The sequence below is a fragment of the Puntigrus tetrazona genome, chromosome 22, assembly GCF_018831695.1.
Source record: "Puntigrus tetrazona isolate hp1 chromosome 22, ASM1883169v1, whole genome shotgun sequence".
NCBI lineage: Eukaryota > Metazoa > Chordata > Actinopteri > Cypriniformes > Cyprinidae > Puntigrus > Puntigrus tetrazona.
The window spans coordinates 9,056,476-9,078,360 of NC_056720.1; the positions used below are offsets into that span (position 1 = coordinate 9,056,476).

The 21,885-nt window shown below is 40.2% G+C and overlaps 1 protein-coding gene and 1 long non-coding RNA gene across 10 annotated transcripts in view; one reads left to right on the plus strand and one right to left on the minus strand.

The window, feature by feature from the left end:
* The window catches only part of nfia (nuclear factor I/A), a 158,384-nt gene that overhangs the window by 42,928 nt on the left and 93,571 nt on the right, over positions 1-21,885 (minus strand). For all 9 annotated transcript variants that reach the window (XR_006247692.1, XR_006247693.1, XR_006247696.1 and 6 more), the window contains exons 3-6: positions 17,090-17,155; positions 10,589-10,663; positions 3,810-3,927; positions 1,708-1,835 (exon numbers count right to left, since the gene is read on the minus strand). Coding sequence is in view for 1 of the 9 variants with exons in the window: in XM_043223036.1 (XP_043078971.1) it covers positions 1,708-1,835; positions 3,810-3,927; positions 10,589-10,663; positions 17,090-17,155 (387 nt within the window). In the remaining 8 variants the exon portion in view is untranslated. The remainder of the gene's footprint in view (positions 1-1,707; positions 1,836-3,809; positions 3,928-10,588; positions 10,664-17,089; positions 17,156-21,885) is intronic.
* Positions 12,257-14,697, plus strand: LOC122327612. Its single transcript, XR_006247700.1, has 3 exons — positions 12,257-12,813; positions 13,745-13,832; positions 14,095-14,697. It is a non-coding gene; the product is annotated as an uncharacterized LOC122327612 (long non-coding RNA).

The window sequence follows — 21,885 nt, forward strand, 5'->3', positions numbered from 1 at the left end:
TGAAAGACAAGGAAGGAGGAGAAAGAAACAAGGAGGGACAAAAGAACAAAAAAGGCAGGGTGAATAAGAGGTATAGAAGCAAATGTGCAATAACTCAGCAGTTTAACCATTCATGTCAGATGTGTCCAGAACCTTCCGGACAACACACACACACACGCACACACACACACACACACACACACACACACACACACACGTGTGACATCTTAGTTCCTCACTTCCATCACTGGCTGTTTTCTTCTACAGGTCTGTAACCGAAACGGATCCATGGAAAAGAATTTGGGATATTCCCATTATGATATCAAAAAGAAAGGCCGGACTACATGATGATAATCAGCTGATGTATTGGGAGAATAGAAAATAATATTTTTAAAATAATAAAAAAAACATTATTTTGTACGTGAACTTTACATTTAGGTTGATAATAAAAAACTTTTTAATACAATAAATAATATTTAATTATAACATGTATTATTTATATAAATAGTGTCACAAATGATTAATCACAACCAAAACTAGTAAAAGTTTTCGTTTACATAATATGTGATAATAAATACAAAAACATGGATGTATATATTTGAGGAAAATGTGGTATGTTTATATATTAAATATGTTTATATATGATATACAATAAAAGTATATAAATATATAAATGTATATACATATTTCCTAAATAAACATTGTATGCCTGTACAAATATACACAGTACACACACGTATTTTCTATATTCTAATTTGAACGCGATTAATCGCAATTAATCATCTGACAGCACTAATTCAGCACAGAAATATTACAATAATTTCTCAATATTTTAATATTAGATTTTTAACTACATTTATCACGTTAAAATTCATTCACATGTTTGGAATTTCATATATTTCCTCTAAAAATCTGTGGAAAGTGTAAAAACTCAATTTGAAGCCGTCTCTGACTATGATCCGCCTATAAATGGTACTAAAAACCTGTTTAATGAACTCGAACCTTTAAGTGGAATTGAAATCTGACTGATTCCTTGTCGGAGCTCTGTCCTGATCTGGCAGTAATATGAGCGGTGTGTTTCCTCTCTATCTCTGTCCACTGTGCGGCGTCTATTTCTAATATGGAGGGCATGCGAGGCTTGATTGAAGAGGCTTCAGAGCAGGACAGATTTACAGTCCTCTGTGCTCTGTGGCAATGCGGCGAGGTTCACAGGACACACGTACACACTCCAGCATGATTCAGCACTTAAACCCACAAGCATACGGGACCCTTCGTACACTGTTAGCATCATTAGTGAACACATGGATGTGAAGTTAAGTGAATCTGCATCTACAAGCCGTCTACGGTTAGCGTCTGAGATGGACTGAGAGGAGGGGTGGGGGGCAGACGGCGGAAATCTTTCGGAAAAGAAAAACAAATGAGGTGCCATTAGAGTTAGAGGGTGCCATCTCCGAAATGTCATACCCGGAGAGACGGATCAGAGATGCTGAAACCCCCCAAAAAAACAGAAGAAGAAGAAGAAGAAACAGAAATAATCCCCACACAGCTGTTGCCATCCCACAACCAGTGCACAGGATGCACACACACACACACACACACAGCAGATCCGATCGCTCGCTCTCCACCCGCAACCCCACAGTGTGTGAGAGTGTGAATGTGTGTGTGGTGTGTGTGTGTGTGTGTGTGTGTGTGCGCCGGGGGAGGCTGGGTTTCAGGGTGGACGGTTACCTGGCTCTACTTCATGCCAGCTGCTGGCTTGGCTGCCGCTTCCAGGCGAGCGTCCCTGACCTGGGTAGTAGGACTCCTCTCCCGGGCTGTCCACCTCATCCTCCATGCATTTGATACGCTTTGCAGAACTGTGCGACAAAAGACAGATAGACAGAGGGCGAATAATGAGTTAAATCGAACGGCAAATGTATGGGTTTTTTTTTAATCCTAGCATGGTTTGTCTGATCAATGCAATCATTCACATTGAAGTGCATTCAGGAAGCGTTTCACGAATTAATGTGATGTGTTTTAGGGATGAGGCTTGATTATACTCATTTTGATTGGATCATAAAAAATGGGCTATGATATCATTTATTAATATAGCTTTTTCCCTCATCAACGCTACTGAGGATGAAGTGTGACACATTAAAACTACTATGATACAACTTTAACAAATTCAGTTGTTAAATATATTAAAATAAATTAACAAATGTCATGTGTGTGTGTGATCTATATACACACACACACACACACACGTACATATGTATCTATGTAGCCTAAATGTTTGTTGTTGTGTTTACTGAATGCAACTTCAATTATACATATAATTATTTACAGGTGAAAGTTTTTTTATTTATTTTTTTATATCTGCATTCAAGTGATGATAAATCATAAACATATAAAGGCAGAATAAAATAGATTTTTTTTGTTTGAAAGCAGAGGCTCTATTCTTTTTTTTTTTTTATATATGTAATATGTTCATACATGCATAGCAGAAATATTCTGAAGGCCATCAAATTTAGGTGAAAATCATTCAATTCTGGCGGTGTCTGGCAACGCTGGCGGAGAAAGGCTTAATGAATTTAATCATAAAATATATGAAAATAAATGTCGGCAAATAATTCAAATAAAAATATAAAATACTAAATACAGTATATAAATATATAAATACATAGTTTTACATTTTGTTATATGTATTTATTGCAATATGTGTGTGTAAATGTATATGTGTGTACATGTATGTGGGTTATTGACATAATGCGTCCTATGGTGTGACTGAAAAAATAAAACAAACACAAAAACTCTAACACTGAAGATAAACCTCTCTCATGGTATTTGTAACACTAAGAATGTTATTTGTGTGTTAACTTTTTTCTTTTTTTTCTTTTCTTTTTTTACATTTTGCAAAGACGTGTGCAAGTTTATTCAAACACATACTACAGTCTAACACACACACTGAAGAAGTGAGGAGTCATTGGAGGCTGGCGGTCATGTGTGTGTGAGTTATCTGCTGTAAGCTGAGCTCTGACATTTATTTGTTAATGTAAGGCCTACTGGTGTTTTTCACTCATAATCGCTTAATTAGTTTCTAGCATGCAGCCACACACAGGGTCCTTATTCCAGATGTTTGCTTTGGCAGGCCTGGCTGAAGAGGCCACTGAAGCATGTGGGCAGACGCACACATGTACACACACACACACACACACACACACACACACACACAGATGTATTTGACCGCACACACACATGGACTCCAAAGCTAGCGATCTAGCGCTCTAAACTACATTTTTGTGCATCAAAAGCACCTATGATGTCCAAAAATACTCTAACGAGTGCATTCTGCCATATTCAACAAATTTGTTCAACAGAAATGGCTAAAACGAACACACACATGATGACTGCTGTATTTTCGAATGCACATGTTAAATATTATTACAAATGTTTATGTACGTTTGCATGCGTGTGGATTTTAGGTATGCTGCGTTATGTAAAAAGTGACAGCGAAATTTGGCCCATCGGTGAAATCACAGTGACCATTTATATGTTGCGCTTCAGCTGTGCACACACACACACACATCTGTCCGTACACACACGGGGCGCCACGTAGTGCGGTTTTACATCGGGGAGCAGTATGTGTGTGCGACTGGCCTGTAGGCTGAGCGGGTGGCGGAGGGAGAAGGTTCCAGGTGGACACACATATGCTGGAAGCTTGTGTAGCTCAGACTCCTGCAGCCTCTTCGAGCGCTCAGCCAACACATCAATCTCTGCCTCGGCTGATTAATTAAGACTCAGAGTGAAGGAGAGAGAGAGAGAGAGTGCGCGTGTGTCTTTCCAGTGCATACCTGCTAGAAGAAGTGCTGGGTAGGGGGCGCCTCATGGCCCCAGGGCTCATACTGTAGTAGGAAGAGCTGTCCAAGTCTGCCAACGAAAAGTTGGGCCCCGTCCCTGCCGCGATGGGGGCTGCCACACACAGAAAAGAGAGCAAAAATATAAATACCTGAGAACAAAAACGGTCTTAAGCAACAAATTTTGAAGCAGTTCATCTTTCATCTTCATTTCCATGGCTGAAGTACAAGTAAACTTTGAGTCAGTTCAACTCACCGCCAATTTGGCTGTGTAACAAGCTCACTTTTTAATTCGACAAATGTATCACAAACACTGCTGATTTAGCTTGGACTAAACTTCTTAAATAGATCAGATAGATAGATGAACAATAGTCATATAGAATGATGACAGAACGACAAAATGACAGACAGACAGATTGGTTGTAAAACTGAATGATAGAATGACAGAACGATAAAACAGCAGATAGAGAGGTAAGATAGATAAACAGAATATATTTAATAAATACAATAAACAAATATTCTTTACAATTCTTCTTCCTAGCATTCATATTCTACTTCCTGTTGCGTGTGTCCAATTCAATTAAATTTGATCTTTTTTATTTTTTTCAACAAAAGAAAAAAATAAGTTAGCTGACATTTGCTTATCTTACTGGAACACTTGTGCTGGTTACAAAACTTTGCTCCCTGAGCGAGTGGCCTCGAGGCTGTGAATCCCCCCGTGCCCCTTTCTGTAGGTCATCGGTGAGCAGTGCTCTATCAAACGCCTTTGTCATACAGTACATAAAGCCGTGATGCCTCTTTATATTCATGGTGACTGAGACCACTATTTTTTGATGAGGACAGCACGAATGTGTAAGAGAGCGGCCCTGGTCCTGCATACCTAATAGGCCGGACCCAAGTGGAGAGAGAGAGAGATGTATGTATGTGTGTGGTGGGGGTGGGGAGTCGGGCGGACGACAGCGTGGAAGACTGTGATAGACACGGTAATGGGCTGCCTAATTAACATTGGAAGAGGACACGGCTAAAGGGGCAAGTTGGACCAAGGGAGGGAGAGAGAGCCAGTGCACTAGCCAACAGCTAAAAGTTGGACACGTAGGAAGTGAGAAAGGAAGTGCTATAATTTCTGAGTCATCTCTTTATGTTAACTTTTTTTTTGGAGGGGGGGTGGGCGGTCCTTTGCTCTAATAGAAGTGGCAGCGCGGGTTATTTATGACGAGCAGTAAAGCCGGCTGCATTTGCATGGCTAATAGTAGGATGTGAAGTAATTTGTGTGAGAGCTAACCTGGGCACCGGGCTGCAGTAACTCAGCCGGCCCACGACGCGCACACACATACACACAAACGTGCCCTCGCGCCGAGAGCGGCCGGCCCTGCTGCTGCAGTTTGGGTAGAAAAATGACCACACTGCAGTCTGTCTGACTGGAATGGAAATCAATCATAAAGGTAATCCGCAGTCTCTACCTCTTAAAGGCTTTATCAAGTGCTTTCGCTTGGAGGATTCCAAATGAAGCCTGTGGCTATCAGGCCGGCATTGATCTCTCTCTCTCTCTCTCTTCTCTCCTTCCCCTTCTGTTCTCTCTCTCTGATCTTTACTGCTTTACCTTTCAAGTTGCTGGGCGCAAAGTACATTAGCAAAATGTTTCAATCTATTCTATTTACTTAGTGCAGAGGAATGGCAGTGCATCCAGTGGGTTTACTTAGCTGTGCATCTGGGACAACAAATGGGCCAAACAAGTTAGCAAAACCTGACACAAGTGGTTATTTTTTTAAATTAATTAGTTGACAGCAAAATAAATCCAACTAAAAAATAGATAAAAATACTTATTTTTTAAATGCATATTTCCATGATTGAACGATAACTAATGTGGTACCGATACATCTGCCTTTGCTATGATTGTGCTTTTGTGTGATTGTGTGTGCAAAAAGAAAATATTCTATAATCCTCTAAACATATAGTAAGTTTTATAGAAAGCAAGGTAAAAGTACTGTAAAAGAGAACCAGGCAAACAGAGGCCGGCAAGTTATGTGAAGTTTGTTGTCGGACAGCAAAGTGACCGAGTCTGCTGGATGTGTTGGAGGTTTTTTGGAGTAGTCTCTTGTCTCAAGGGTTGACAATCCCTCTTAACATACACACACAGACATACTCCTCCCCTCCACCCAAACACTGGCCGCTAAAGCATCTACAAAAGCTTGGGAGGCTATTCATTTGAAAAGAGCAGGGGGAGGAGGAAGAGAAAGAGAGAGGAGAAAAAAAATCAGCTTTTGTTCAGGCCGGATTTTCAAATTGAAGCATTTGACAACAAAGGCAGCAGCAATCAACTTCAAAACCCTGGACGTCTGTTCACCCTGTCTTCCCCCCGCCTTACTCCTCATCGCTTTATTGAGCGAGAGGACCGTGGCGTGATGGGATCTCATCTAGGGCTGGTCTGAAGTTGGTGAGCTTTGACAGGTCTTCGTTGGGGTTTTCTGCTGGATCAGCTCCTGTGTGGATATAGGCCTACAGCACAGGTCCAGAGTTCTCAGTCTGAAGAAAAAGAGTTCGCATGGGGCTAGACCTTACACCTTCACTGTGTAGATTCCCATCAAGCCAAATGAGAAGAGAAGGCAGAAGGAACCTCACTGGTGAAGTCTGAAGGTCAGTGTCCAGTTGAGGAAGGTCAAGAAGTAGTCCTGTACTCAGCATATTACTACTCATGGTAAAAACACTGAAGAACAGCTGATAATCAGCATGTTGCTGGTTTACAACCTTGCTGGTTTGACTTGAAGAGGTAGTTCACCCAAAAATCACAATTTCCCCACAAATTCCAAACCTGTAGCTGGATGAAAAAATTGGCATTTCATCAGAATATAAGGTTTGAAATGACAAAAGCCTAAGAAAAGCTGGACAAAATCAACATATCGGTGAATTTCCTACTTGAATTTATTTGTATTATAGTGAAAATGTAGGGCATTTTACAGCAAGCTAGTGTTGATAAGATTCAAGCCCCATGTGTGCATTTCACTGCAGATGGCACTGCCCACTGGCAGGCTTCGGCCCAGTGTTGGCACAAGGCTGACAAGACTGGTGGGCGTATCCCCACCGGTGCTGCTCGGCAGTGTCTCTGCCACAGCGGCCTGCTCTCCTACTCCATAATTCATCCGCTCCCCCTGTTCGGTCATATGGCTAAATGGTGCGTGCCAGAGCCCAGCCTTCACCCAGGGATTTCCAGGTGTCCCTGCCCCTGGATCACGCTGCCTTGCTGCTTGCCAACATTTCTGCGAGGCTCTTGCAGGCGGACTAATAACAATAACCTCATCCTAATCCCGTATCCTCTCCCGTCTCTTCTGTAGCCCTCGCAATCTCCTCTGGAGAGGCTCTGAGTGGGCGGCAGCAACAGTAAAACTGGCTCACGTACAAGTCCTCTTGCTCACCTGAGCTTGACGGCGTGCCAAGCTGTGGCGTGACAGTGTCCGACTTCCAGCTGTAGGGGAAAAAACAAACTCGTGGCTCTTCCTGGGAACGCTTGAGATCCCTGCAAGACTCGAGGAGGTAGAAGCGAATAGCTGATGAAGGAGGAGCAGGGGGAGGGATGAGGATATGAAAAGGCGGACCCAATCTCCGAAATTACCCCAGCTTGGTATCGACTGGCCAATTATGTGGAGTTCCATTTACAAAAACGTAGCTGTAGCGGCTAACTTTATGGAGACTTTCATTTCGCTCTCCCCCACTACCGACAGCCCCTCCTTCTCTCTCCCTCGTTCTCTTCCTCTCCTTTTTTGTGTGGTGCTTTAATAGGATATTGATCGACAGAAGCAGATTCGATTGGGCTGCCACTGAATTGTGTAATGGGTGCACAAAGCCAAGGTCATAGTGTATAGTCAGGGAAGAGCTAAGGCAGCCCGTTGTCCATTCAATATCACGACCTTTCATCTTCCGAACGGGCACGAGCCTGCACTCAACCCCTTAAATAAATCTGCCAGACGCTCCCCCACAAAAGCCCCATCGGAACTCCTCTGGGCAATTCATACGCCACTTCAGTACACCAGATTACCCTCTTCTACCCATCTTCCAATCTGGTGCACTTACCCTCTTCACTTCAATCAACAGCATCATCTCGGTGCCTTCCACAAGAAGCTACCAAAGTCATGAGTGTGCATGCATACAGCACTTTAATTCACAGTCACTCCATAGGGAGCAATCCTGTTAGAGGACTTATGCTAACTGTGGGCTTTGCTGACTGCTGAACTTCTTAGATGGTATTGCCCATTAAGGAAGGAAAGCGGTTGACGCAGGAGGGTGAGATTTTGTCAACTCTCCCACTGTTCTATAAAGAGTGGAAGAGGGGGTGATGCCGTTTTTTAAGATGCCCCGCTCAGGTGATCAGTGGAATATTGTTGTGGATTAACACAAAATTAAAAGAACTAGCTCGATTTCAAATCACAAATGTGAATTTGAATGAATTGGCCAGGTCTCAGAAACGCAAATTGGGGATTTATAGAATTGAAAGATATTCAACAAAGGATAAAAATTCCAGAAAATCTATCTATCTAGTATTTTCAAAACTTTCAAGCAAGCCAACATTCATACTTTTGCAGAAAGGGTAAACTTCACTAAAATCCTCTTCCTGTTCAATTTCCTTTGGGGCTCAAGAGTAATATGCTCTTTAGACCAACATCGGCAACCCCCTGCTGACTAAGAGCCACTGGACTGTGCAGAGAAGAGAAGAATAAAGAGAACGAAAGAAAAAAGAGAGCAGAACACTTTGATTTGAATTGAACATCCAGCATATGCCACCCAGCATTTGCTTTTCTTCTCAGTGTGTCACAGATGTTAGGATAAAAGCCGATCTCTCCGCAGAGCTGGATCAATTATGCATATTCCTTAATCTTGTTACCATCATACGCCAGGAGTTCTGATGCAGCACAGTACTGGCTGAGTTTTAATATCTCTCTCTTCCTCTCTCTCCTGATACCTTTCATCATTTTCCGCATCCTTTTGCATCGCCTCACACACGCATGCTGGACTCACGTTGACCTGTACGTTTCCTTCCGCCCGTCTGCTGTCACGTCGCCAGAATGTGGTGGCACCCAAATGTTTGTTCTCTCCAGACGCTGTCTTTGCATTGGCAGGCACTTTGAGGGTTTTTGAAGGCAGACTGTGAGGTGAGACCACGGTGGGCTCTTTGCCCAGGCCCCATGACACCCCTCTTCTCCTCTCCTTCGCCCGGGATTAGGTCACGAAGGCGTGTGATCAATGCACCTTTGATCAGAAGGCTCCAGCGAGTGCTGACAGGCGCTTTGGATCGGCTATTGTTAGCGGGTATCGACAGGCACGTATGGATCGCGCTGCGCTCTGTCACTCTCCACCGTGAACGTCTGCAATTTTTAAAGGTCACGTTTTTTACTCCCATCCCATCCTCCCTGCCTCCTCGGGAAAGTCTACTTTTCTTCTTCTGCATTCTGCCTTAATCACTCTATCAATCGCTCTATCAAACGACTCGATTGTATCCTCAGGCCGTGAAAATTCTCGCTATCTTCTCTTTATTAATAAATGTTAACTAACATTTAACTTCTGAAAAACTGCGTCTGCAATAAAAGTACAACTTATTTACGGTAAACAGCTTATAAAAGATACACCGTCTAAAAAATGCTGCACAAAAAAACTTTGTACTTTAGAGAGTCCAAGTAGCGCACTGCAATGAAGCACTTTCAGCTGACTGCTGCATTTCGCTGGTGTTTCGATTTCTAATGAGTGGAGGGATAGTGGATTCAGCCCATTGTTCTGAAAACAGCGCTGAGAAACCAGAGAAGCCTTCCTCCAGCACACTGGTTAATCACTAGCCTCATCCTACTGTACCTTTGGGCTGAATTGAACTGGGGTTCTTCTGATGTTGAAGTTTTGTTGAAGAATTGTGCTGCTTGCCTTCACATACTAGGGTGTAACAGGTCTAAGGAAACTTATAGCACTAAATCATGCCACGTTTAAGATTGTGACCCTTACACAACACCTCTCATTAAGCTGAAATGTTTTTAGGTTTATTATGAAAGCTCAGTTCAATGTGTTTTTTTAGTTAAAATTTTTTAAAGATTATAAAATATTTTTAAATATATATTTTTAAATGACCATACATTTATATGAGACACTGTATATTAAAACTAAAGAATGTATCATTAATATATATATATATATATATATATATATATATATATATATATATATATATATATATATATATATATATACACACATATATATATATATATATATATATATATATATATATATACCAGTGACAAAAGATAAATTAAATCCAAATATATATTTTTAAAATATTTGTTTTAAAGTTGTTGTTTTTATGTATAGATTTAATTTTAATACATGTTTAATAAAAAATATGTATTTAAGTAACAGTTTAGTAAAATGTAAATTTTAATGATAAATAAATAATTACACACACACACATACATATTAGTGCTACCAAAAGATTAATCGTTATTAATCACATCCAAATTAGGAAGGTTTTGTTTACATAATATGTTTGTTTGTTGTGTATATATTTTTTGTATATATAAATGAATGTGTGTATATATTTAAAAAAACATGTTATATTTAGATCTTAAATACACAAATATATATATATATTTTTTTTTTTTTTAATTGACCCACATTTTTAAAACTACACTCATATTAAAGACACATTGAACAGAAACAAGTTTTAATATCGCATGCGTTGTTGTTTGTTGTAAAATAAGCCAAAACACTTTTCTGCAGTGTGAAGAGAGTTGTAGAAAACTTACTCTGTGAGACTCGCACGAGCTCAGAGACGGTGAAGACACCTGATGTGACGAAACTGTCCTGGAAGCCAAGGTGCCCTAAAACCAAAAAAAAAGTAGAAAAACTGTTACTGGATTGAACATGACAAAATACAGAGGAATGACAGCGCTTATGTCAACAACACACTCACACGCACATACAGTCCCAGTGGGGAAGGCAATAGGGAGTGTTTAAAATGACACTGAGGGTAGAGAACATCTGGATTTGGTCCCATGAGTGTCTGCAGTACTGTGGGGCAGAGGCTCTTTACAGTGCGCCGCACACACATAAACAAGGAGCTACGTACAAAAGCATGATTATATATGTGTTTACATATGATATGTGGTGAAATTTCAGTCTAACACAGTCTTTGTGCAGCAGGCAGAAATCGGTTGCCTCTTCCAGCAGACAGACAGACCACAATTACTGTGTTTATTGTGCTGACTACGGCTGACCCAGGACCTGCTGCTGTGCTGGAGGAGCCCATATCAGCCTCAGATTCAACCACAACCACAGTTCCCATAATGACCTGCTCCTACATATTGTGTGGAAAAACTGCTGATCTGACATGATCAATCATGACAAGTTAGAAATAATCGTATGATATGGTACATGCAGAATGCCTTTAGAAGTTCATAGACTGTAACAGCAATGTGATAATATTGTGCAAACAAACACAGTCATTGCCGAGAAAAGAAACTGCTGTAAACTAAATAAAATTTAATAAAATACTTCTAAGCTTAAAAAAAAAAAATGTTTAATTTTATTCAAAAGTTTGTATTTTATTTGTCCTCACAAAAAAGTTGACTGGTATTAATAACAGGAATTAAAAATTAGAACAAAAAACAAAACTAAAACAAACTAATTTATATATATATATATATATATATATATATATATATATATATATATATACACACACACACATGATGACATGTAAAAAAAATGATATATACATTTTTCAATAATTTCTACTATGATAAAAAGGCTAGTTTTTATTTAAACTTATTTCATTCTCAATAATGGCAACAAGAAACTTAACAAATAATCAAACTCAATAGCAACTCACATTATGTAAATAAATGCAAAAGTATCTTAAAAGTTTTATTTACAAGACACTGCATTGCTCGCCTAGGTTTCCTCTATATATGTACAGAGGAGGGTGACAAGACGAATCTCAAGAAGAAGTGATGTGGCTATTAAACAACTTCCTGTGCTGCTCGGTGGCTGGCGAGCTATAAAACCAACAATAGAAATGAGTTTAGTCTTGACTGGCTGGATGAGGAGACATATAGCATGTGGACGGGCAGAATAATAAATAATAAAAACAGAGAGAGAGAGAGGCGAAGGAGAGAGAGAGAGGGACAGAGGGAGGGGTAATATCTACGCCTCATTGCAAGAGAAAGTGCTGACATGAGCTAAAAGACTGCAGACCCGGAGAGCATTCCTGCACAGATGCCCCTGAGATTGAGAAGAAGTGAGATAGAGTTTGTTCGGGGAGGTATCAGAAGGAGGGGAGACGTACGTTAGAGGGCATGTGGCAGGAAGTCAAGGTAGATTACAAAACGACAAAGCGACGAGGACAGTGGGCTGCAGGGTCGAGAGCGAGAAAGGCGAAAAGTCAAAGTTTCCACACAGCTGTACACACTGTGAAACAACAATAATACCGAGCACAAGTGAGGCGCACCATTACTTGGAAAATAGAGGGATGACGCAATGGAGCTGAGGAGGGAGAGAGCGGGCGAGCGAAGGAGCCTTCGTCACTAGAATTCCAGTATAGGGAGCATATGCACCCGGAGTTCACCGAGGGCATTTCCATGAGTGCCTCATATAGGGAGGCAGGGGCGAGGGAAGGGGCAGGGCTTCTATATCTCAACACGGATAATCACTCCCAGCTGTGTCCACTGTAGCGCCGCACACACATGTAGGGAGGGGCCAGGGTTCGCCTTTCACAGCAGCACCGAGACCTCAACAAGCCTCCAGCGCAGCAACAAGAGCGCTGTGTCGAACTACACTGGGCCTCGGGACGAGCAAGTCTATATTGCATCTGGGTAGTTGACTAAAAACAACCTTTTGTATTCAACATCAAGACTCGTCAAGGATATTGTGTATATTTCAGGCGTTCTGGTCATTCTCCCGCTTTTTAACTAACTTTGAACGTGTACACAAAAATACAAGGAAAGGGGCGGGTCTTGTTTTTAGTTCATTGGTAAGTGAAAACTGACTGCGGAAAGGTACCAGAATGGAGCCATGTGACGTGACTGAAAGTTAGCAAAAACAATGGCTAAATTGCTGTTTGTGTAAACCTCCGTTGGCGTTGGCGATGTCACCGATGATGGAAAGTCGTTTAAGAGGCGGAGCAAGTTACGAATTTCTGATTATGAATGCGAAAGAGTGTTTTTGTTCTCAGAATAACATGCACTGATTGCTGCGAATGTGTATTAGGAAATCAGGAATAAGTAAAACATGATGTACTACGAGAAAAAAACAGGGCCGGATCTTGTTTTTAATCGACTGCTATTTGTGTAAACCGCCATTGGCCTTGGTGATGTCATCGTAGATGGAAAGTCGTTTAAGAGGCGGAGCCAGTTACTAGGTTTTGCTAAAGAATAATGAAAAGTGATTTTCGTTCTCAGAATGACATGCACTGATCAAGATTGTGTATTAAGAAAGCAAGAATGTGTAAAACATGATAGTCAGGGAGAAAAATATGGGCGGGGCTTGATTTTATCCTTCAAGAATTGATTAGTGAAAAATGCGCATTATGAGTCAGAATGAAGCCAGATGTGAAAGTTAGCTAAAACTAGCTGAACTGTTATTTATTTATATTACCTAATACAAAGCATGGCCTTGGTGATGTCAGAGGTGGAAAGTTGTTAGAGAGGAGGAAAAACGTAGTTTATTTTGATTTAAAAATTATGATTGTTTTTTTTATTTATCTCATATAAACATTAACATGATTAATACATTGACCAGTATTGAAAAAAACTGAAATTAGTAAAAAAAGATTAAATGGGGAAAGGGGCGGGGCTTGTTTTTTTTTTTTTTTTTTTTTGTCAGGAAGTGATTGGATAGAACAATGATACGCTAAAACAATGGCTGAATTGCTGTCTGTTTATATTATCTAATACAACACACAGCCTTGCAGCTGCCATCAGAGACTAGAAGCTGTTTAAGAGGCAGAGCAAGCTGCTGATTGGATAGCGAAGTGTCCATTACATACCAGATGTGAGTAAAAGAGTCCAATTTGATTTTTATGGTCTTTTAGACATTTCATATGGCCTGTCAATTACTCATTTTATCACAAGGAACATGTATAATGCACAATTTACAAATTTATTTTCAAACGGTCTTCAAAGAAGTATCCACAGCTTGACATTTGGCAACTACCCATAAACAAGCCTCACAAGAGACAATAAACAACTGTTTTTACTAGCTTCTTATCAAATGTCTCTCACATTCTTCCATTTTTTTGTGCTCTCTGTTATAGATTTCTCACCTCCCCTCTCTCTTTCTCCTGGGCTTGTAAAGGAGAGGATATCCTCTGGCCTTATCTAATAGTCTGCGGATTGTGCAACGGCTGCCCCGTCCCAGAAAGGCAGCAGTCCGCTTTGTGAAAGTGCACGTAGCATGGAGCACAAGGGTCAAGGTTTACCAGCAAAAACAAACCATGGAAAGAAAAAAAGTTGGTCATGTTTTCCTGCATCGGAGATGAGAGGGAGACAGAAATAAGGAAGAAATAGAGGTGGTGACAGGGAAAAGGTGGAAGTGTGTGATAGCCTCAGGCTACGTCTGACAGTATTTAACAGGCAGTGAAGGGAGTCAGTGGTCTTTAAAGGGACAGCTCACTCTAAAAAAATGTATTCACCCTCATGTCATTTCAAACCCGTATGACTGTCCTTCTTCCATGCAAGCAAATCTACAATATTTTTCCTGCCTCTTTTTTTCCATTCTAATGTAGCGCTCAAATGTCACTCTTCAAAACACAATATATTTAGATTTGAAAGATTACATTTATAAAATATTTAGTAAATACCAACATGAACTTAGGCTTCATAAAACAAAAGTGCCGTCAAACAATTAATCATGATTAATCCACACATCAAAAATAAAGGTTTTTCTTCACGTAATATATGTTTTTTACTGTGTTTATTTATTATGTATATATTAAAACACACATACAGTATATATTTTGAAAGTATTTACATGTAAATGCATTTATGTATTTATTTTCTTATATTTGATATTATATAGAAATATATTTAATACACACACACACACATACATACATATATATATATATATATATATATATATATATATATATATATATATATATATATATATATATATATGCACATATACACACACACACAGTGTGTATATGTGTAAAGAAAAACTTGGATGCGATTAATCGCAATTAATCGTTTGACAGCACACATTTTTTATAATTTTTCTTTGTGTATTGTGTAAGTTATCATTTAAGTATTTTTTTGGCGAACTATCCCTTTAAGAATCAGTAAAAAAAACCAACTATTTTGTGAATCAAAAAGAATGAAAACCAGGGTTCTCGGACTGAATTGAGACTAGCCTGTACTGCTACAGATCAAAACTGGAAATAATCCCGAAGATCATGGACGACAGATACAGATACCAGATGGAGCGAGTTTGTACGGGAGAGAAAATATGAAAAAAAGACATTAGCAGAGTGATTATGTGCAGCCTATATCGGCAGAACTCAGGGGTGATCTTCAGTTCACGATGAGAGAGAGAGAGAGAGATGAAAAGATAATATCAGCTACATGCAGGATGAGAGAGATGAACACGCTCATCTGTCTGTATCCTCTAATCTGAGTAAACAGGGCGATGTTGGTGTCACACACAAGGGCGTGGAAATAATAGCTCAAGCTTCGCGGCGCACATCTGCGATAATCTTTAAGTTAGGAGGAAAATATGCCTTATAATCCAGTGTTGAGGGACGCGCACGTAACAGAGCTCCAGGGGAGTTTGAGGGAGGATAAAGCGGGACTTTTCGACATCATTCTGTTTAAACTCAAGCAAACAGGCGACTGTTTCCATTCAATCATCGTGTTTATGTTTTCTCAAACTGTAAATCAGTCGACACAGACCGTTTCATTGTCCGCTAATAATTTGTAAACACACACAAAATCAGCGGAATTGCTGCTCTGTGTTTGTTTTAAAAGAGCCCGTTTAGAACAATTCTCCGTCTGCGCTGGAAACATGCCACTTTTCGCACAAGTTTACGCGGACGCAATCCTCTTAAGAGTAATCACCCACCTCTGGCTTATACTAACACACTCGCGCTAATCTTCTCAGAGGAGAGAGCGAGTCCCAGAGCTTCGACGACGTGAAAAATTCGCAAACTAGTTCTCACTATATAGCTCAACAAGCTAACGAGAACAAGGCCAGTTTCCATGCACTATTAAAAAGCAATTTAGTGAAACCATTTTTTTGGTTACATTGTTATTACATGTAACGTTGTTGCGCAATGCTAAGGTATTACGCTTTTAAAAATGAAAAGTGATGCCACAGAAAAATCACCTTTAGCTCCCCAAAGAACTTTATTAAACCGTTTTGAAGAACATTTTAATAAAATTAAAGAACCTTCCTAAATGGAAAGGTTCGATGAACGTTAATATCGATGCAATGGAAGAATAATTTTACTAATATTAAAAAAATGATCTAATCTCTTTCCTTTTGCACAATGGATGTTACCTTCTTTATGGAACCATTTATAATCTTTATTTTTCAAGTAAGTGAACCAGATGTTTTACTTCTGTACTGTGATGTACTTCTGGCTTGAATTTAATTCCCACAAAAACAGCAATGTGAGCTAACAAAATAAGTATAGATCATTATAATTTCATGCAAACTTTAACATCGTGTCCTAACTATATGCGATGCGATGCGATAAAACGTGATAAAAGGTATCTCTTTCATGGTAATCTGAGCATACGAACTATATGACAGTGGATAAATTATTATAGTGGGTTTTTTTTTTGTTTAACATATGAACTGAAATATCATATTACGTGACCTTATAGCCATACTAAAAGACTGTTTGATATCCGTTAAAACTGTGAACTTACTGTTAACCAAGAGTGTATCCCATAACAGAGATGTTATTAGTCACTCACTAAGTATGTTTAATAATGTTAAAACGGTTTTAATATTTATTACATTAAAAACATATCAGTTTTGTTGAGAGAGCAGTGCGCTTCCAGAGAGAGCCCTCCCACACACGCTTCTGATTGGCTGTGATATTTGATTGATTCTGTTGAGTCTAGTGTGGTCACCCAAATTGCTTGTCGCCAGAAAATAGTTGGGAAAAAAAATGATTTATGATATCAAGATGTACGATCATCAAAGATCCTCTAGAGCAAATGTGTTAACATTAGGCCATAGCTCCAAAAACCTGGATAAGGTTTGGGATTATGTTGCGAAACGTGGCTATAAACACTCACCATTTTCTGGCTGGTCCTTGATGTCACCTTCACTAGGCTGGTTCGGACTTTCAGACTGCCCCGTTTCTGCAGAAAGACACACGAAGAACAAGAACGTGAGACTTTTGTTTCATGACCACAGTGAAACCGCGCACTTGACAGCCTCTCCAAAACGGTTTCTGCAGTCTAAAGGCTCGAGATACAAAACGTCTAGTGCGGAGTACCAAGGAATCACCGTGCTGAGCGTGCAGTCTGCCAGCCAACTGCACACTGGCCTCGCAGGTGAAACCCTATGCTGATGTGTGTACACAGGAGGCCACCGTGTTGCCGGTTCAATAGAGCTGACTGCTGCCACAGTATAGGCCGACAGACAACTGCATGCGTCATAAAAACACTCCGTCTTTCTAGGCTTTAACTGACTGCAGTTGCAATTTAAACAATACACAACAATAACAAATTCCTTTTTTTAAATGTATATTAAGACCGAAAAAAAATCCCAAATTCGCAAAATTAAATAAAAGTGACTTCTGCGATTACATAAATCAGCTGTCAGGCCTAACTGTAAATTTCCGACTGTATTTATTAGCATTCAGACGCAAAGGGAAGTTATCGGAATAGAAGGTCTGACTGTACTCTAGCCAATGTCCTTTTGGCACGCGGCTCGGTAGGTCAGACCGACAGTGGGGTCTGGGCTGTGAATTCACACTGAGTGTGCTATTTGCAGCCGAGGCACTTATGGAAATAAGTCTAGAGAGAGAAAGCCTTCAGACCTGGGTGTACTGCATAAAAAAGGCCCTATAAATTTGATGGGCTCCGATTTCTCCCAAGAAGTGCTCTTTAACGGTGCCATTAGCTGCGATAGCAATGATTCGTGCCGTGACGCTAAGGGAACTTTCGCAAAGATTCACCCGGGTCCCTTTAACTCTTCTACGACAGCCAAAAATTGCAAAGAAACACCCTTTAAGATGATTTAGAAGCTGGGGTGAGTATTGATTTCCCACTGGAGATAAAATAGTCATGCTGGGAGAAATATTACCTATGTCGCGCTAGAAAGCACACAAAACAAAATGGCTGGCGAAGTTGGGATTGGAATCAATTCACAACTTTTTACACTTCATTTCTGGGCAGAATACAGGTTACAAATATTACTTTGAAACACAAGTTAAAATAAAAGACTAAATTGCAAATCTCAGAAACATTTTAGCTAATCAAAGAAAAACAGTTTTTATCAAAGAGATTTTCACTTTAGTTTTTGGAAAACATGCGGTTAACAATAAATATTATAAAAATACAAAGATTTATGACTACGTCCACTTCATTTTTAATAGAATACATGCCACTTTGTAACGCAAATGCAACCTATAGTCTAAATTACAATATTAAAATTGCAATAATTAGCATACAAAAATTATAAAAATTTCAGTTAACGATAAATCGTGGAAAGTAACTTAATAAAAGAATAAAAAGCAAAACCAAGACCCCCACCACCACCAAAAAAAAAAAAAAAAAAAAAGTTCGTCCAGCCCCTTCATCTGCTCCTAGACAAAGTAAACAATTTAGGGCCTTGTTTGCATTCAGCTCAGCGTTGCCGTCTGCATCAACAGTTTAAAACAAAGGCAATCTGAAGAGTGGGCCGAAACAACGAAAAAAAAAAAAACATGCAGCAACACCCCCCCCCCAGCAACAGCCCAGAGATATGTGAAAGCGCAACCAAAGGGGCCAGGAAACCGGGTGCCGGGTGGGTGCGTGTGTGCGGGGACTTTCACACACTCTCCCAGTTGCCCTCCGCGGACCAAGTGCTCTCTCACACAGTGCCCATTGCTAATTAAATATGCAAATGAGGCGTGAGACCCAGACTCTGTGTGTCACATCTGCATTTACCCCCTGTCGAGGGCCCTCGGAGAGCGCGGGGCGAAACAAAAAACCCCCTCCTGCCCGAAATAAACAACAAAAAAAGACACTAAACAACAAACAACTAAATACCGTGCACAAACAGGCCCATTCAACAGGCCTAAATCCTCTATACAAGAGCATAACAAGCCACTCTATGGGCCTCCGATTGAAAGACAGAGGAGGGATGGTTCCTGCGTATCTCTAATTTTGTTCTCACACCATCAAAAAGATGGGAACGCCGCTCGGGTGTGGGAGAAGAAAAGCAACCTGGAGTGACTCAGTCCAAGTGTTATTCCGCCTCGGTTCGACGACGGAATTCATTACGGAACAATCGAAAAGGGACGCCGAGGTAAAACGATGTCGTTTAGCGTCCGATAAGAAGCCTGGGATAATTGAGACGGGCTCAGGTTGCTTGAACGTGGCCGAATTAGTCGGCGAGGTGATTCCCTAATTAGATCATTAGGACCGGCTTGCGGCGGCAGGCAGGTTGGGCAGGAGCGCTATGCCCCCTGGCCTGCCTCCGACTCCGACTGCCTCCTTCCTCTCCCAGGCCAGGCCGAGGGCTTTAGGGGGGCGTGCGCATACACTCACACACACACATACACACCGCCTGGTCTGTTTCATTATGCATGCGCTAAACCATCTGTACTTCTTGCAGGTCCGCTCGTCCCAACCCGCCGCTTTCTCACCAAGTGCTTTGCTGTAATCCAATTGTGTGTTAAAACCCCACTTTCAAAAGGCCCTTTACACAGTGGGCTCAGGAACACGAAGGCCCATAAAAGGAGGCAGAAACTTAATTTAGAAATACAAACGGGCCTTTCTGGAGTATCAATGGAAGGTGAAGCTCCAGGGATTGGAGCATTGTTTCCACAAGTATCGTCCCCCAGATTTTTTTCTCTTTCGGGCCGCCACAGACATTATGAGATGGTGGGTGCCGGATTCCTGCGTGGTCGCACTCGAGACTATCCGGATGATCCGAGGAACTCGGAAGGAACGTGTTTCAGTGCGATCGACACAGCAACACAAATATGCGTTTTGTTTGTTTTTTTTTGGGAGCAGCATATTTGGGCCATGATGCAGATTACATAAAAATGAAATAAAATGAGAAAAAAATGAAATAATTCCTGGGAACTGCAATGAGTCACAGATCTAAAATGGACAAATGTTAATATAAAACCATTTTTTCACCAAATTTTTGGCAACTATAATATTATTTATAGTTTCACTTGAAATAAATTGTCGTTTAAAGCATAATGGACAAAAGTAATACGACATGACAATATGTTAGCAAATTTGTAGCAAAAAACAACTAAATTATGACTAAATGAATGATGCCCAACTGAAAATTAATGCAACTGTCAAAATCTTTTATGAATGAATAAATTGTCGATTTAGGTTTTTAATTTAATTTTTTTAAAATATGATCAACAAAGCTACTTTATTTGATAATATACTATAAAACAGTAACATTTTATCTCATTTATTTTTAATATTTTTTTTTATATATTTTAAAATTTATTCCTGCTATGCAAAACAGATTTTTACTCCAGTCTTCAGTGTCACATGATGCTTCAGAAATCATTCTGCTGCTCAAGAAACACTTTTATCATCAAGTTGAAAACAGCTGTGCTGCTTAATATGTACATGTAGCCTTTTTCAAGATTCTTTAACGAATATGAGATTGAAAAGATTTTTTTGTAGCTTTGTAAATGTTATTTGATATATATATATATATATATATATATATATATATATATATATATATATATATATATATATATATATATATATATCATCATTTCATACCAAGACAGGTTGTCACAGTTCTGCACGGGGAAGTGGAGAAAGACGTTTGTTTCCGTCAGGCCGGTGCCCGTGTTCAGTGTTTGAGTAACCCTGACCTCTCCCCCTGCGCTTTTACGTCACACCGTATTTAATAAGAGGCAGTGTTTAGACAGGACCCTTCTGCTTCTCCTCCATAGATCAGCCCGTTGCCGAGGCTTGTGCTGTTTTTCTTCTCTCGTGGAGCGTCGCTTGTTTACACTGCTGTTTTCGGAGGACAGGGAAGCGAGACGGGAGAGGATAGTGTTACAGGCCGTGTTTACAGATCCTGTCTGGATTTTGAATAGTAATACTGGTGTGTTTTCTTTCGTTCTTCTGTAACTTTTTGAGAAATGCAGACTGCACTTTTAAGGACAGGGACCAAGGTGGGGAGCCCTAGCGGCTTTGATGTGCTTCAGTCAAGCTCGTGCACCAGAGCAGGGTGTGTAAAAATGAGCAGAATCCACTCTGCGGTCTCCCAGCGATGACATTATGGGATCATTGTGGTACAGTAAACCAACTATTGCAATCCAGCAAAAAGCAATAAAACTACCCGAGTCTCAATTATTCTTCAGTCAGTGTGACTTGAGCTATCCCCCCTGCAAATATAAAGCTAAGCCAGACTATAAGAGAGAGCTATCAATAAGCTCTAGCACGGTAAAGGAATGCCATGTTTCCTTACTTGAACTTGTAAATCAGCTCTTGTGCTAGCGGTGTAAGACAAGCTGTCTGGATTGCCAAGCTACCGTTACCAAGACACAAAAGCGGGACATTCCTGACTTATTTGAATCCTTTTTTCCCCCTGGACTGACGGGGGCACTGGGAACAAGATATCATTATTAGCTAATGCAAGATGGAGGGTGGAGTAATGAAAAGCATAGCACAGAAGCATAGTTCAGTCAAAAGCTCGGTTTTGTAACCTAGTTACCTGTCCTGCTGTGTGCATAGGTAACAAAAACCTTGTACAGTGAGTGACCGATTTCTAAAAAGTTCACAGGTACTCAGAAGTGTGACTGTGCTGTTAGCATGTTAGCTAAGCTAACAATGTGAGATATTGACAAACATAAAATACTGAGAATGCACAAGTACTGAATAAAATGATC